Source organism: Amblyomma maculatum, chromosome 1 (assembly GCF_055883805.1).
Source record: "Amblyomma maculatum isolate TAMU_Amacu chromosome 1, ASM5588380v1, whole genome shotgun sequence".
Taxonomy (NCBI): Eukaryota; Metazoa; Arthropoda; class Arachnida; order Ixodida; family Ixodidae; genus Amblyomma; species Amblyomma maculatum.
In genome coordinates, this window is record NC_139344.1 from 157,427,790 (window position 1) to 157,443,219 (window position 15,430).

The following is a 15,430-nucleotide window of genomic DNA, read 5'->3' on the forward strand; positions in this document are numbered from 1 at the left end:
GGCCTCGTGGCCAGAAACGGCTTTGATCTACTCCACTGACTTGTACTTCTTGAGAAAAGCGTATATCGCCCGCTTTTTGTTTCTTTTTTCTTCACAGCATGACTGGCTGCACTCAAACGCGAAGGCTCGAGGAGTGCGGAAGCGGCCGTGAAAATAAAGCAGCTATAGAGCTAGCGGCACTGAGCCTCGCATTTTAGTCGACACAAATCAAAGCCTGAAAGTCGGGCACTTTTCGGCACGCTTCGCTTCTTGCCATATTGGCCCGATGTCACAACAATGCGAGAGCGCTGGTGTCAGCAGTGATTTCGACGGTGCTGGCAGAGGAGACAGTCGCGAGCACTGCCTCCATGCAGAGCAAGCACAGGAAATTCACGACGTAATTAATGCAGTCCCTACAAGCTGCGTCGCAAGAAGGAAGATGGTTTCATCGTGAACATTGCTGACGTCGCAGCTCACACTTCATCAAAAAAAAAAGAGAGAGAGAAAAAAAACAACAACAAATACTGAAGTGTATATGGACGTGGGCTATAATTTCACGGCTCAGCGTACTTTGGCGGTTCTATAAATGCGGAAGTTGTATAAATTGCAGGAATAAAGAAAACACCTTTCTATGATCTAGAACTATAGATGTTCTCTCAGTGTAGGCATAGTGTGTCTTACGATATGCGCAAGATACAAAGCATCTGCATTTGATGTCACTTTTGAGTTTTCTACAGTAGAACTTAAGACGGTTGCTGCGCATCAGGTACCTTACACTATGAGAGAACACAGATGGGAGCTCACTGGTGGCCATTTCAATCTTTAACATCAGTGTAGCTTAATTTCCTATTATGTCCCTTAAGCCCAATTCGAAAGCCAGTGCCACCTAATTGAAAGTGTTATTGTTAGTAGTAATAGTTAACTGATTTTCACGCAAGTGATTCGAAAGACTGGCTTCATGGAGCACATCGTACAAGGAAAAGGAGGGGGAGGGGGGGGGGGGCGCTGCATGATCTCGAGTATGTGGAGGTGTTTAACGCTCACGTGCACATCGACACACGAGCATTTTTGCATCTAAAATTCATCAAAACGACGGGGCCGGCCGAGTCCAACACGCCATCATCATCATTATCAGCCGGGCCATAACCATTTCAGGGCGAAGACACCTCCCATATATTTCTCCAATTAACCCGATTCTGTGCTAGCTGCATCCACTTGACCCCTGCGAACTTCTTAACCTCATCCGCCCACCTAACTTTCTGCCGCCCCCTGCTACGCTTTCCTGCCCTTGGAATCCAGTTCGTTACCCTAAGCGACCATTGGTTATCTTCTCTTCGCACTACATGTCCTGCCCATGGCCATTTGTTCTTCTTGATTTCCATTAGAATGTCAGTGACTTGAGTTATTTCTCTGACCCGCTCTGCACCCTTCGTATCTCTCAACGTTACGCCGACCATTTCCCGTTCCGTAGATCTTTGCGCTGTCCTCAACCTAATTAGAACCCCTTTCGTTAGCCTCTACGTTTCAGCCCCATAGGTGAGTACTGGTTAAATTCAACTGTTATATACTTTCCTCTTGAGCGAGTCCAACGTAACCACAGCTAATTCCTTAGCCACCTCGGCGGCTGCGTAAAAGGGCCATGACTTTCTAGTCGCACGGTCTGACACATGAACTTTTGATGGACGCCGTCACGTGCAAACTCTCCTCCATAAAGCAGTCCTGGTGGCTTGATGCATTCCATTAAAATACGCCAAGCCAATTTTCTGATATTTCGTGCAGCTAACAGCCTAAGGTGTAATTTTTTTTTGTTTGTTTGTGCAAAAAAAAAAAGGAATGATACCGTCTCTGAGACAGAGCTCCAGAAACCCAATCTGACTATACGACATTTACATTACATAGTAAATGCCTGAAATAGCGGTCTCTCCAGGGGTCTCCACTCAATATACCGTTTTAATATGAACAAAATTAATTGAAATTCAGTTACCCAGCTTTTTCGCTAATCTCTTCCGCCAATGCTCGGCGTCTGCGATGTCAGGTGTAGCGTACCACATAGACAAGGACGCGAGACAGACATAAAGCGCCCACGAGAGTCACTCAGTCTCGCCTGTCGTATTTAACGCGTCCGCGCGTCCCACTACCTCTTAGCGCTATAACTTCTGGTTATTTACGCCTAGAAAAAGACGCGACACGACGGCATCCGCCATTTTAAAAAAGTTTGCATAATCCGATAAGAAATGCTTAGCACTCTTGGCGCAACACATTTTCAGTGTAGGCTGGCGTAGGCTCATAGCTGCTTCTGGGCGCTCCTTTTCAGTCGGTCTCGGCCAGGAGTTTAGGACGCTGTTAGTCACTCTATAGTCTCAGCCGACTGCGGTCACCTCCCTTCGTCTGCGTGCAGCCGCCGAATGCCGCGGTTTCCAATTGCTTCAGCGCCCCTCTACTACGGCGTCAGAACCGCGTCGCTGTCCAGAGACTAAGGACGCTTGTTGGATGCGAAATCATCACCCAGTTCTATCAACGGCCTGTCTTCCTATTGTCGCGAAAAGCTTGGATGCGCTGGAGCGTTATAGTACGTGTAAACTGTGAAACAATTTTAATGTTTTCAGGGCTTGTTCCCTTTCATCTTTTATCGGTGCGGCAGACGCCGGTGCCTATTCTGTCCCGCACTGTCTTCCAGTACCGTTGAAACGGTGCCAAATTTTGATCATTGCAGCCACTCGCTCTCTTGCAAGTAGGGCATATGTACAGAGATACTCCTTAGACGCACTGTGCACACCATGCCCTGTTGAGCCTTGCCTTTTTTTTTAGGTGCAAAATCATGGAAAGGCTCTCTCTCAGGCCTCCAGAACAATGCCTGGCACACGATGCACTGTAATGATACCTAAGGTTTCCAGACGTCTCCAAATGGAATGTTTAATTCATGCCAAAAGAAATTAGTCAAGAATGCTGACTAAAGTTTCCTAAAAGTAGAAGACATTCTGGACTTTATCGGCGTTTTTCCTTCCTTCCTTTTGACCTATGTAACCTTTAATGGCAGTAGACGCGCAGGCCGCCACTGGGGATGTTTGCAAATACCCTATATACAAGGCCTATCGTTTATATGCGCAGATATTGTTTCTTCAACACGTTTTGTCTTAGTATGACCTTTATACCGCTTCCTAAAGGGTTTGCAAATATTTCGAGAGCACAGAACATGAATTCACTGTAATAAGTAAAGAAAAAGAAGATCAGTGATGGTAGAGTGGACTAAAGCGTCAGCCAATGACGGCGCTACCTCCGCGCCGGTTTTCTCTGAAATTCATTTGAAATGAACCACCTTGAGCCCTGACAACGCATTCGTTGAAATTTGTGCTCATTGGCTCATATTTCTAAGCAGTAACGCATCAAAAGACAGAGGACGTGACCGAGAGAGACACACACAACACTGTGCGCGTCCAATCTGCCTTTTCGAATGTGTGTCTGTGTGTGTTGTGCTGGGCTAGAATTAGGAAGCTGTATTTCGTTCTTCGTCTCTTGTCCCCGTCCTCTTCTCACAGGCCTAACTTTGTTCAAATCAAGTACTTTGTCTAGGCTTGTGGACGGTATTCGACAGATTCCTTCGTAATATACGTGTTTCGCATTGCCCCGTCGATAGCTGGGAAGGGTCGTCGTGAAATTCGCGTGCCGTGGATCCCTCTGAACTGGTCAAGGCGAATTGAGGTGTTAGAAAATTGAATATTTATTTCCACCCCATAAAGACGCGCCCGTCGAGGGCAGAATTGGGGGCGCGTGCTGACGGCGATGGGGCCTAAACGGCTAATAGGCTACTGTGCCACAAAATGCTATTTCATTTCTTTGGGGAGCTCGCAGTCTGCTGAATTCCAGAAGCCTTTCTCAGTCGCCCTGCACTTCAATCAGAGGAAATATAGTTTGGGTTTATATGGAGCAGATGGCATTTACAGTTAAGCGTTTACTATTATAGGTCGCAGCAAAGAAAGCTCACTCGACGTTATCCTGCTGTACGTAAATAGGGCGTTCAAGTTGAGTTTTATTAAAACAGCTATTTTTTTTTTCATTACGAGAAGAGTGGGTACTTATAAATGACTAAAGGCAAACGAAGCGCTATCAGAGGCTAGCCGCTTGCTCGGCCGCGGCTACCGTCATCGGCGCCCGAACTTTGGCCACACCGAGCCAGTCAACACCATGCGGTGAACAACAGATTGATGCTGTATCAAGCGTGAGAAGCTGGAGGAAAATAGGGTTGTCTTCACCCCCCCCCCCCCCCTCCCTACCCCTACACAAACCCATTCCCATTCTCCCTTTTTTGTTAGAAATTTTCCAATGTTTCTCAGTATGTCTTAGCTTGCTTCTTGTACTACTAGCATTTAGGTTCCGATAATGCGCAGTCTGAAGTGAGGCCGAGGAGAGCTCTTTATGGAAGACGGTGTTCAATTTCACGTCTTGGTGTACTGCCTTGCCCTTTCCCAGGAGAGCTCCGAGAGCGACATAGTAACAAAGCGCACAGTTGAATAGAACCGGATTATACAAGAAGCGCAATGACTTAAAATGGAGAGACCACAAGAAGCAACATGGAATAAACATTTCGAATAACCATGCAGAACAAACGCGCGCAAGAACTCACCTCCTTGAACATGTAGCCGCTTAGGGTAGCGGTGGGGAGAAAGTTGTTAACAGCGGTTCTTTCAGCGTAAGTTTTCATCCATATTCTTGCAATGCTTGCAGACAATATATACGCGGCGCACATATAAAAGAAATCAACAGCCAGCGAAACCAAATGAAAGGACTGAGGAACATCTCCATGTTTTTTTATTATTTTTTATTAAGTTATGATACTGATCAAAGAGAAACTAATAATTCAATTATTTTATGGTTGTAAGAGAACTGATTTGAAAGCAGAAGAAAAAGGATCAAATGCCGCCTGTGGGTTCCGTACCCACGACTATTTAATACCGCGTACGATATTCTACTAAACGAGCAATGGCGGCAGCTGTCTATTGTTATGCTTTCTTTGGCACTTATGCTGGGTGCGGTCTAGCCTAGAGAGTGTTCACCAGCGCCATCACGGCCCATAGCCGGTATATAGTACGTCCTGCATTAACGTGAGTGCCACGTGCAGCGTGATCGACCGAGGACGGTGTAAGCTATACACCAGAGCCCTTTTATGCTACCTATATGACATCAAGACTGTCAGAACCGAGGCCCTGGCTACGCTGCTGAGCATGAATGGTTAGGGAAATTATAGTTTATATTATATACATATGAAGCAAGCCAACAGTCACCGAGACCATCGCAAGTATACCATTACGAGCCCCTAATTTTCTGACCCTTGTCTGCCGAATGCGCAGTTTGATGCATCCGAAGCTGCTATGACAACGGACCGCAGCAGCGCGGTGCTGCGCTGGGTGGGCTGTTACTCTGCAAGAAGGCATCAATACGTCTTTGTACCGTATGTGCTTTCACAGGGTAGAGGGATTGATTGCATTTCCGGAACACATTTTAAGAAATAAGCAAGCAGAAGCAGCAAATTTCAATCTGTGAACATGTGCGAAAAATCAGCTTGCGTTGTTTATTCCTGCCAAAAAAGGACTCCAACACGTCTTTTGACAAATAACCGATTTTAATAGACATATAACCAACTCGTTAACCTCTTTCCAAGCCCATTTATGTGCTCTTTTATGCGCAGGAGACTGTGCTAGACGTCATTTTTCCTGTTTGCTTGCGCCATAAAAGCGCACATGCCTTCCATTCATGGCATCTATTATTTGAAAACGTTTATTTATCTTTTTTGTCCTTCGCAGTTCTTTAAAAAGATTGGTGTTACAAATGTGCCTGACAGGCGCACGCGATCAATGCGCTCTTGGGTTGGCTGGGAACCGCAGATTTTAAAGATTTCGAAGTGAAATCTGAGTTGCTTTCCGGACATTCGGTTGTGCTCCCTTTCAGATGTCACCGAGGTGCAAAACCATTTCCGCTTGCAACACGAACCGGGCTGTAACTTTTCGGACACGTCTTAAAGGTTCACAAATACAGTGTTACAACTGGGGCCCGACAGTGCTGCAATGAGCAAGACTTCATACTGTTCTTCGAATTTTTTCCCCAGTGAAAAAAATACCTGGCTGCCACCTCACGCTTAAAAGGGAGCACAAAATCTAATGCCAATATCATTTTCCTACTGAGACTTATGTTATGAAATACGCAATATGTAGCACTGAAGCTCGTTTTCCAATACCTGCTCGGCTTCTCTGGAAACGATCGACGACCGATTTGTTAACGACAGCGTTAATGGCTCCCGTTTGCCAACTCTCATTTCGGATATTGTTCGCGTATGTGTGTACATGGACTTTGCTACTGTCAACCAAGAATCTCTCGCTTTATTTTCCGTTATCTCTACACACAGTCGTAGGATATCGTACTAAAAGATAGATTACACGACATAGATATCCGAGCCGTACGAAGTGCCTGAGTGGCTTAGGAGTATCGCGTCGGACTCGGGATGCAAGGGTTGTTGAGGGTTCGAATCTCATTTCACCCTCTTCCAATTTCCAAGGAGAAGCCCAAGATGGCAGCGTCGGCGAACTCGGCCATCTAACGTGGTTTCGTGACGTCACGCAACCCGCCGGCCAATCAATGAATGCTTGGCCATGTCATCTGCAAACTACCACTTACCAGACGCATATGCTCGTGATGTTTTCGCCCACAACCTCGATAACGCCGACGCCAGACTTTCTGGAAAACGGGGCCTTGAACGCTATCGCGTTAATAGGGGCTTTTAGCATAGTGGAGAGACGATCCAGCGTAGAGGTATGTCGTCTTACCGGACGCCTCCTACGCACGCGTAGTGGTTGCACCTAGCCAAAATCCTGCCACTGCGTGTGCGCAGGAGCTGCCCGGTAAACCGTCATACGTACGCGCTAGTGCGTTTCTCCACTATGCTAAAAGCATCTGATATAGAAACTGCAGTTCACGTGAGAGCTTTGCATACCACGCGCCCTCCCTTCTCTCTTTGCGTGCACTGCAGTGACAGATGTCACTTTGCGGGTTAAAAGCCGTGGTGGCGACTAACGGTATGCATGGCTATTTTACTTAAGGTAACGCGTCGTCATTAATGCGCCTATGCTAAGATGACAAATAAGCGTGTTACGTAGCAAATATAATTCGTACAAAGTGACTAATGCGGCGGACGATCACGACATGGGGCGGTCTTTTCGTAGATGCAGACAGTGCGGGAGGACCAAAGCGAAAGTACGATGCTATTCACCGGCACGGTCGCCGAATAATCTTTTTTCCCAAGTTACAGGCCTGCAATGATCAGTGAAAAAAAAAAAGAGCCCTCTCGATCTCCCTCGTGTAGTTGGCTAAACTGCGCATGTTGGCTTAGGTAGGTTGAAACCCAGATGTAAGAATTCAAGGATCCTTTGAACGCCAAGAAACGCCTTCCCGTCTAATTTCTCAGGAAGTAGTTAAAATGTAGCACCACGGTGGCTCGGCGCCGTTAATCTATCTGCGTCTGACGCTGAAAAAAAAAAAAAAAAAAAAACCGAGCTGACAGTATGCCGTTCAATTCAGAATGCCTAACGGTACTTGCCCGACTGCTCCGTGCAGTGGCGCCTGAGCGGTGCGCCACACACCTTGTTTGCGTGTCCGTAGGTTGACTCCGGAGGACGCAACAGTGAGCCGCGCCCGAAGGCGCGCTGCTGTTTGTAAGAAAACAGCGGTGCGCCTCTTTCTGCTCAGGCTGAACCTAAAATGGATCCAGCGACACATATCGATGACCACACACAAATATATATATATATGTATATATATATATATATATATATATATATATATATATATATATATATATATATATATATATATATATATATATATATATATATATATATATATATATATATATATATATATATATATATATATATATATATATATGTGTATATATATATATATATATATATATATATATATATATATATATATATATATATATATATATATATATATATCTATATATATATATATATATATATATGTATATAACAACGGTACTTCCTCGGCAGCTCATTAATATAAAGTAGGAAGGTCCCGAGGAAGGATTAAAACAAAATTTAATGCGGCGTTACGGCTAGAGCGTCACTGCCTTTCGGAGTGAGGTGCACACATAATGACCGCAATTTGTTCCACGGCCTTCGTTTTTATCTTTCTTAATTTTTTTGTTCTTGAAACCGCCCGGAATGATGAATCGCGTAACACGCTAGGCATCCATTAATTCGTGTGTATGCGGCACAGCAGCTATGAAGGATATGCTAACAGTTTGGCTAATGGCAGTTTTTGTCTATCAACAACGTCATGTTCGGGAGAAGACCGGCGAGGTTCATTAATGGTAGCGGATATTGACCGCTATTTTCGGGACTGGTCGCTGGTTCCCAATCGTAAGCAGTTTATGTTTACTGGCAAGTACAACGCGCACGATAACTTGGTACTTTCTTCTAAGGCAGGCCTGCTCATCATCGAAACAATTGCGAACACAGAAAACACCCGGCGCTGGTGGGTTGGTCAGACGCCATTGATAGCTCTTTCGTGGTCATACATTATTATACGTACGTGTAATGCAGGAAACGACTGTGTCGTTTCTTGAAAGTGTCATTAACGCCCTAAAAGTCCAAACACCGAGTGTTTTTGGCTCGCATCTCTGGATCGTTCCTCCGCTCTGAGGTGATTGCAGCGTTGATGAATGCCGGCTCGCTTTACTTGCCAACCCTTGTCACGGCAATATCCAAGGTACGAGGCTCTGTAATAAAGCTTATTTGAAAAAAACCTGATGCAAGTAATTATGTTATGCTAGGCTATATTGCGTGCAGGCAGTGTTCCACTACAATGAATTTGCTACGCACTGACTGTTTCCGGCGTTCAAAGGAACACTTTGAACCTGACAGCTGTCATCTCTGCGGAAACAGGCGCAACTCATAGCGCCAATTTTATATTTGAAAATAATTAAGCACACCCAGCATTTCGACCTCTGACAACGATCCTTTCTCTGTCGATGCCAATTAGGAGTGGCGAGTCAAAATGTCTTGAGTTACTCGAGCAAGGTTCATTTGGTAACCTTCCTAATGAAGAAGGTTCGAAATGTCAAAAGCTTCATAAAAGCAGCATTTCAGTTAAATGTGCCGGCCATCGTACGCGCGAGGAAATGGTCGGGTAGTGAAAGTGCAACGTCGGCGGCGTGACTTGGAGTAGTCGCTGAAGGCTGAAACCGAACATCACAGGAAAGGAGACTCAACGGGCCGGCGGCCTCACCTGCCAAAGTCGAAGTTGAGCGGCACGGAGTTGACGAGGCGCAGGGGCTCCTTGAGCATGTTGTTTAGCGAAAAGCCGCCGTGGCGCGGCTTCTTGCTTTGGCGGCGCACGTGTGCGGTGAACACGCGCCTCAGCCGGCTCTCCTTGGCGCTGTCCGGCGGGTCCTGGGATGAGCACGGCGCGGCGCCCATGATCTCCTCGCGCTGCAGCTCGGCCAGGTCCAACGCAGAACCACCGGCCCCTTGGTACCGGCGCAGCATCACCGCTGCCTGTCGCGAACTACTACCGCACTGTCCCCCCCGCTAACGTACCGCCACCCCCAACCCTTAGGGAGCCCCGCAATGTCCAGAGTCCCCACGCTGTGCTCAGCGGCTCAGCCGGCGCGCCACTCGGCCCATGGCCGCGCACGTCGAGGACCACGGTCGCACGGCGCGCGGGTTCGGACGCCGTCTGCGCGTTCGAAAAGTGACGCGTAGCCGCGCCGCCCGTCACGTGCGCGCGGCGTCACGTGCCCGCCCCCGCCTCCCGGCGTCGTGGCGCATGCGCTGCAAGGAGCTTGGAGGGTGGGCGTGATTACCCTCGCCCCCGCGGCCGACGGAAATCTGGAACGTTTCCGGCGCTACACTCTCCACTGGGCTTCGGCGCTCTACCCTTCCACCGCGCGCGGTGCGACAGTACGAGAAGGCTGGCTGCGCACCGAAGGTGCATCACGTGCTTTTCTTGGTTTCAAAGGCGCGTCACTTTCGTAGCTGTTAAAGCAGGGAACTGTGGAGGCTGAAACGACGAAGCAAGCATAAAGGTGGCAAGTAAGGTGTCTGAAATAAACATGAAACTTGCAGGCGTTCACTGCAGGATGGACGGTGAACGGATTGTACTAGCACCAGGGAAGCGCTAAGAAAGACGGAGATTGATTGCCCTGAGTTGGAGCGCGTCAAGTTCGAACGGCTCACCCGCTTTTTCTTCCATCCTGAGCAAGTCTCTCCCTCTGTCCTATTATTTTTATCGGGGCCTACAGATTTTATAGAGCGAGTGTCAAGTCTATAATGTGCTTCCGCTCGAACACCTTCTCCGCTGAAAGCTGTAAATCTATAGAAATATTTAAAGCAAACTCACATCCCTTGTGTTTAAACTTATATAACTGTTTCATTCAGTGCGAAATCTCTGACCGAGAAGCAATAGATTCGATGACTCACGAAATCTGGATAGTGCATTTAAAGATTCAACAATTTCTATGCATTTCTATGTACAAGATTTCTGTGCATTCTCTTAATATCAATGGCAATGCAACCTCACCTGGGATAGCCGTTTCAATTGTTCTGAATTTCACAGGGTAGATTGACTGTTTTTGCAAGCGATAGCTGTTATATGATTGATGTAGCCACAGAGCCCTGCACTCTACGGCGGAGTCCAAAGTGCCAGCTGTAAGAACTTAAATATAGATAACAAATAAATTAATTTGTTACGATAGGTTGAATAAATTCACCTGGCTCGAAATCTCAATTCAATGAAATATAATCAACTTGCCATGGTTGACACGTGGAGTTGTGGAGATAGTAAATACTCCTCATCCATTGTAGTGGAGAGGAAAGAGAGGCTGAAAGGTAGCGGGCACAGAAAGAACTCATAGGGTGGCTACGATGGATGCAGGGGGTTCTGACGCTGCAGAGCATCACTTAACCTGAGGGTGGTTGTCATGTAAACAACCCGGTGAGTGGCTGGAACAGAATGCTGACGGACTTCACGATGGCGACAAGGATGACAGCAAGGAGCGAAGAAGCGCGCGATGTGGTTCCGACAACCTTTAGCGATCAACAAAGCCCTGGTCTTGCATCGCGTGAGGAAATGAGTGTTTGCGAGAAATATGTGCGCTTATATGGCTAAACAAAGGCCATAACAGCTTTCGCTGAATAATGCGATAAACCAGAGTCCTTAGCTAGACAAGTACATCTATTTGTTTTTCATGAAGGTTCATCAGAATGCATTCGCGCTATACATTATAAAAATTCACATCACTTGCTAGACGTTGACACCAATGACAGTCAGAGCTCCTACCTTCGCTGGAAGAGATGTGACTTCATCTTATTTTAGCCAATTTTGCCCCGTGCGTTTCCACTTGTCAAACAGATACTTGACATTAGTCACATGGTGACCGCATAATGAGGAATCGTTACAAGAGGTTTTGAGTTTCGTCCCCAAAATCATAAACATTGTTCAGTAAAACTGATGGGAATCGATTAAAAAGGGATGCCTGGGCTTAAACGTAGACAGTTAATTCACCGCATGCATCGGTTTATACTTGCCGAAGCTCATGGCAATGTTTGTGTTCGCTTTGACTTAATGACTACAGACAACAAGTAATTAGCAGCATTTCGGCGTTGCCATGAACTCACCGCCAATAGTGGCACTTGTTAAAGAGCGCATGGGTAGAGCTCGACCAGCAAAAAGTTAAATGTGCGAACTTGTCCAGGCTAATAACATCTGTGACGTGCTTTTTTATCCATATAGCAATGAGCACGAATTTTAATATTACATTCAGGAGGTCATGAGATATCTATCGGCGTAGAGAAGCGACAAGGTATATGCGAAAGTCGTCATTCACAACATAGAACACGAGTGCACAAAAAAGGTGCGCATTATTGTGTGAGCTGACTGCGAAAGCAACAGTGCAAGGCCTTGCGCGATTCACATCATTTGTGGCGAATAGTTTCTCGTTCGCTAAGAACACTGCACGCTGTTCGCGCCAGTCTACTTGTTTTTCCATAGCAAGGGCCGGAGGAGTTCACATTGCAGGACACCTCTAGGCAATGTAGACAATGTGGAGATTGCCTGTGGCAGCAGTAAATGTGGCACTTGTTCACCGTGGTTGTCGTTGACCACCGCTCGATCACATGGTACTACCACTATAACCAAAGGTTGCATTAGGTTTATGAGGTGTAACGCGCCAAAGCAACCCGGACTAAAGAGACGGCGCAGTGGAGAAGTGCGGATAACTTCGACGCGCACGGACGACTTGGTTTTCATCTAGATCGAAACGCGGCCGCCAAAGAAAAGCAGCAGCTTCCCAGATGGCGCTTGCCTATAGGCACAACACTGATGAAGAGCTAGCCTTGTTTGGCCGGTAAACCAGAGTAGTTGTTAAGTGTAATATTTATTAACGAGTCATGGCTAACGCTGTTGCTCGCAAAGAATAAAAATAATCATTTTCGCTTCTGAACACTGACAACGGGTCTGGGATCCTGCCTTGAATAATTGAAGTTGCCAGCCTTATCGGTTACATGAAAAAAGAAAACGATCTTCGTGGGTTAATGAAATTGTACCTCGAACATTACATATACCCAGACGCCATGGCTGGCTTGTTTGTGGCCATTAGTCCAGCGACAGCGTCACTTGGGCTTCTGAGTAGATGCCGCGGCGAACATGGATTAAACATTCACTAGCAGCATCCTGACGCAGTGCGAAACGTTTGCTACAGTACTTGCTAGAACTATACTGTCAGACTGATTCCACCGCACGTAAATGTGCTGACATGGGAACACAGGTTTCTGACTGCATAATGCAAAGTCTCTAGATGCGCTACTTAGCGCTGACTGAGGACGGAAAAAACTATCAACTAAGTTTGTCAGTAGAACCTTCTCTGTATCCAGTTGTCCACACTTCAAACTGCCTGGCGCACTGAGTATCGCTTCAATTGTTGTATAGAGAATAATACTTTGATCACCTAAAAAAAAATAATATATTTCTTTTAAGCATCGTACTCGTCCCAACTGCGGTCATTGCAATACTTATGAGAGTGAAAAGAAAGTTAATTGTTCTTTTCAGAAGAAAATTGAAATGAAAAACCAAAAAAAAAAAAAAAAAGCTAGAAGAATTTATCACGTTATCTTGAGTAACCAACCTCCTGGAAGCGACTACTCTTTCAAGACCAGAAACACTAACACAATCATTATTATCGTTTCTTTAGTTAACTTTGCGACCTTCCTGCTTACAGACACGTATTATTTCTGTAGCACACGTATGACGTGACCTTCTCTTTCTGGAGTGTTCTGGAAAAGCTAGCAAAGGCGATCATGACGGCGCGGGCAGAACAAAGGCAGCCATGAGGCATCCTCGCCACAGAATAGCGTGAGACGGCCAAGACTTCCAGAGCTCCAGTGCCCAGTGTAGTCGAGTTTTAGAAATTATAAAAACTGTAGTGCCTATTACTAACGGCCGGCTACAAACTCCTAATCGTAGTCATGCGCTAAACTGCTACCGATATATAAAATTTTAACTACTTGAAGCAAATTAGTTATCGACGAAGCTTGGAAAAGTCCACGGCGAGACACAGGTGACGGCACATTATTCATGGCTAAAAAAAAAAAAAAAGAAATACAAATTTTAGGAGTCGAGGAGAATCGGAAAATATGGAATAAAATGAGTTACAGACATTATTTACCACTACGTTTTATTAGGTTGCATTGCATTCATTTTGGGCTTTATATTGTTAGAAAATTGTACGGGGTAGAAACAGGTAAAAAAAAAAAAAAAGGAGACGTTCACTGAAATTTAGCTGTAAACAGCATTAACACTGCGTCAGTGGGTGACATGTTAGTGCTTTTAATTACCCGTAAAACAGGAGACTAGATAAACATTAGAAGTTATCACCAATTCATGCTATTAACTTTAATATCAATTTGTTATTTTAACACAAATTAAAATCGAAGAAAATGTAACACTCCTCTGCTCAAACAAACCAGTAAGGAAATTCCAGCTACCATTCACAGCTTCAGATTTTGTAAGTTCGGTTGCAACCTGTAAACTGAATTGCAATTTTCACGGTGCCGGTTTTATGAGGGAAGTCTTGAAATGTGCCTACAAAAGGAACGTGTTTTCTGGGTGTCCGTATTTGCAATTTCTTGACCAAATATCAAGGCGCCAAAATTTGCCACCTAACTTTATATAACTCCTCTTGTCTCACAGACCCATCCGAAGTGCACTGAGTGTGCAGCAAAAGTTATGACGGTGTTTAGTTACTTTTCGGCGTTTACTATTAAATTACAAGCGAACTTGCCGCGCCGAAATCTGCTGTATTGTTTTTTATATCTAGGAAAATCACATTTCGCGCTGAATAATAGATAGGTGTCTCAAAATTCAAATGCAACGCCATAAGAATGGCATAAGCCCTGAGAAGTAACTCTGCGAGAACAATAATGATAAGGCGAGACCGGGCCAACGAAGAAAAAAACACTATTATGAAAACATGCTGTAATGACCAGGAAAAAGAACCGCAGCTGTTTGAAAAAGGTAGCCAATATGATTTCACTTTGTCTGTACGTTGCAACACACTCTTCTCACGTAGTATTGAAGTTGTCATTTATTTATTGATGGAGGTTTAGCGGAAGCATCACACATTTCAGACCCCATTAATACTGCACCTGGTTATTCTACAAAATGTCTCTTTAGCAAGGCGACAAATAATTGCGGCCTTTTTTTTATATCTCAATAAATGTTTGTAAGCCTATATATTTTGTGCATATGCGAACCCTAAATTTCGATCCCGAATATGATGGTGGATTGTAAGCCAGCCATTGTGTTTCACCTAGCAGCTAACTTGCATTTTATGTCATTGCGTCTTTCCCCTTAAAATGTGCTCGTCCATGTGTGTGGGCTGATTTTTGGAATATCGCAATCTGAGCGTCCCGCGCACAAGGTCTAAAAGCGGGGTGAAACAAACAGCTTGCCCTCAAGGGGGGCGAGCATTGCTTGTGAAGAGCTCTCCTCCGCAGCAAGAGTCATTCTGTGGAGAAGCACACTTTAGGGGGGCAGGTAAAATTTCTTTTTTTGAGTACACGTGCATACCGGCTCTACATACGCATCGAAAATCGAAGCTAAGTTTACGGGTGTCACCCATCGGCCCTACTTTTCCCACTAAATTAATCGACTCATTCGCCGGTAAGCCGTGCAACAAGTTTCCGGGCAACATAAAGGGACTCCGGTGAATAACACGCAGCTCCTCCTTTAACGATTATTTCTCTTTTATTTATTTTTTTCGAAACGTTTGCAACAAGGCATAAGTTGAGAAAGGGGGAATGGGATGCAGGAGATAGAAAGTTAAAAGAAGGAGTGAAGTCCAGTTGCGCTTAGGTATTCGCAGAGGTTGGCGGTGTAGCGA

At 45.5% G+C, this 15,430-nt stretch overlaps 1 protein-coding gene across 2 annotated transcripts in view; it reads right to left on the reverse strand.

The window, feature by feature from the left end:
• Window positions 1-9,720, reverse strand: part of LOC146204717 (GTPase-activating Rap/Ran-GAP domain-like protein 3) — a 444,973-nt gene extending 435,253 nt beyond the window's left edge. For both annotated transcript variants that reach the window (XM_084589436.1, XM_084589435.1), the window contains exon 1: window positions 9,280-9,720. In XM_084589436.1, coding sequence (XP_084445562.1) covers window positions 9,280-9,539 — 260 coding nt within the window. In that variant the 5' untranslated portion in view covers window positions 9,540-9,720. The remainder of the gene's footprint in view (window positions 1-9,279) is intronic.
• Window positions 9,721-15,430: the final 5,710 nt, after the last annotated feature.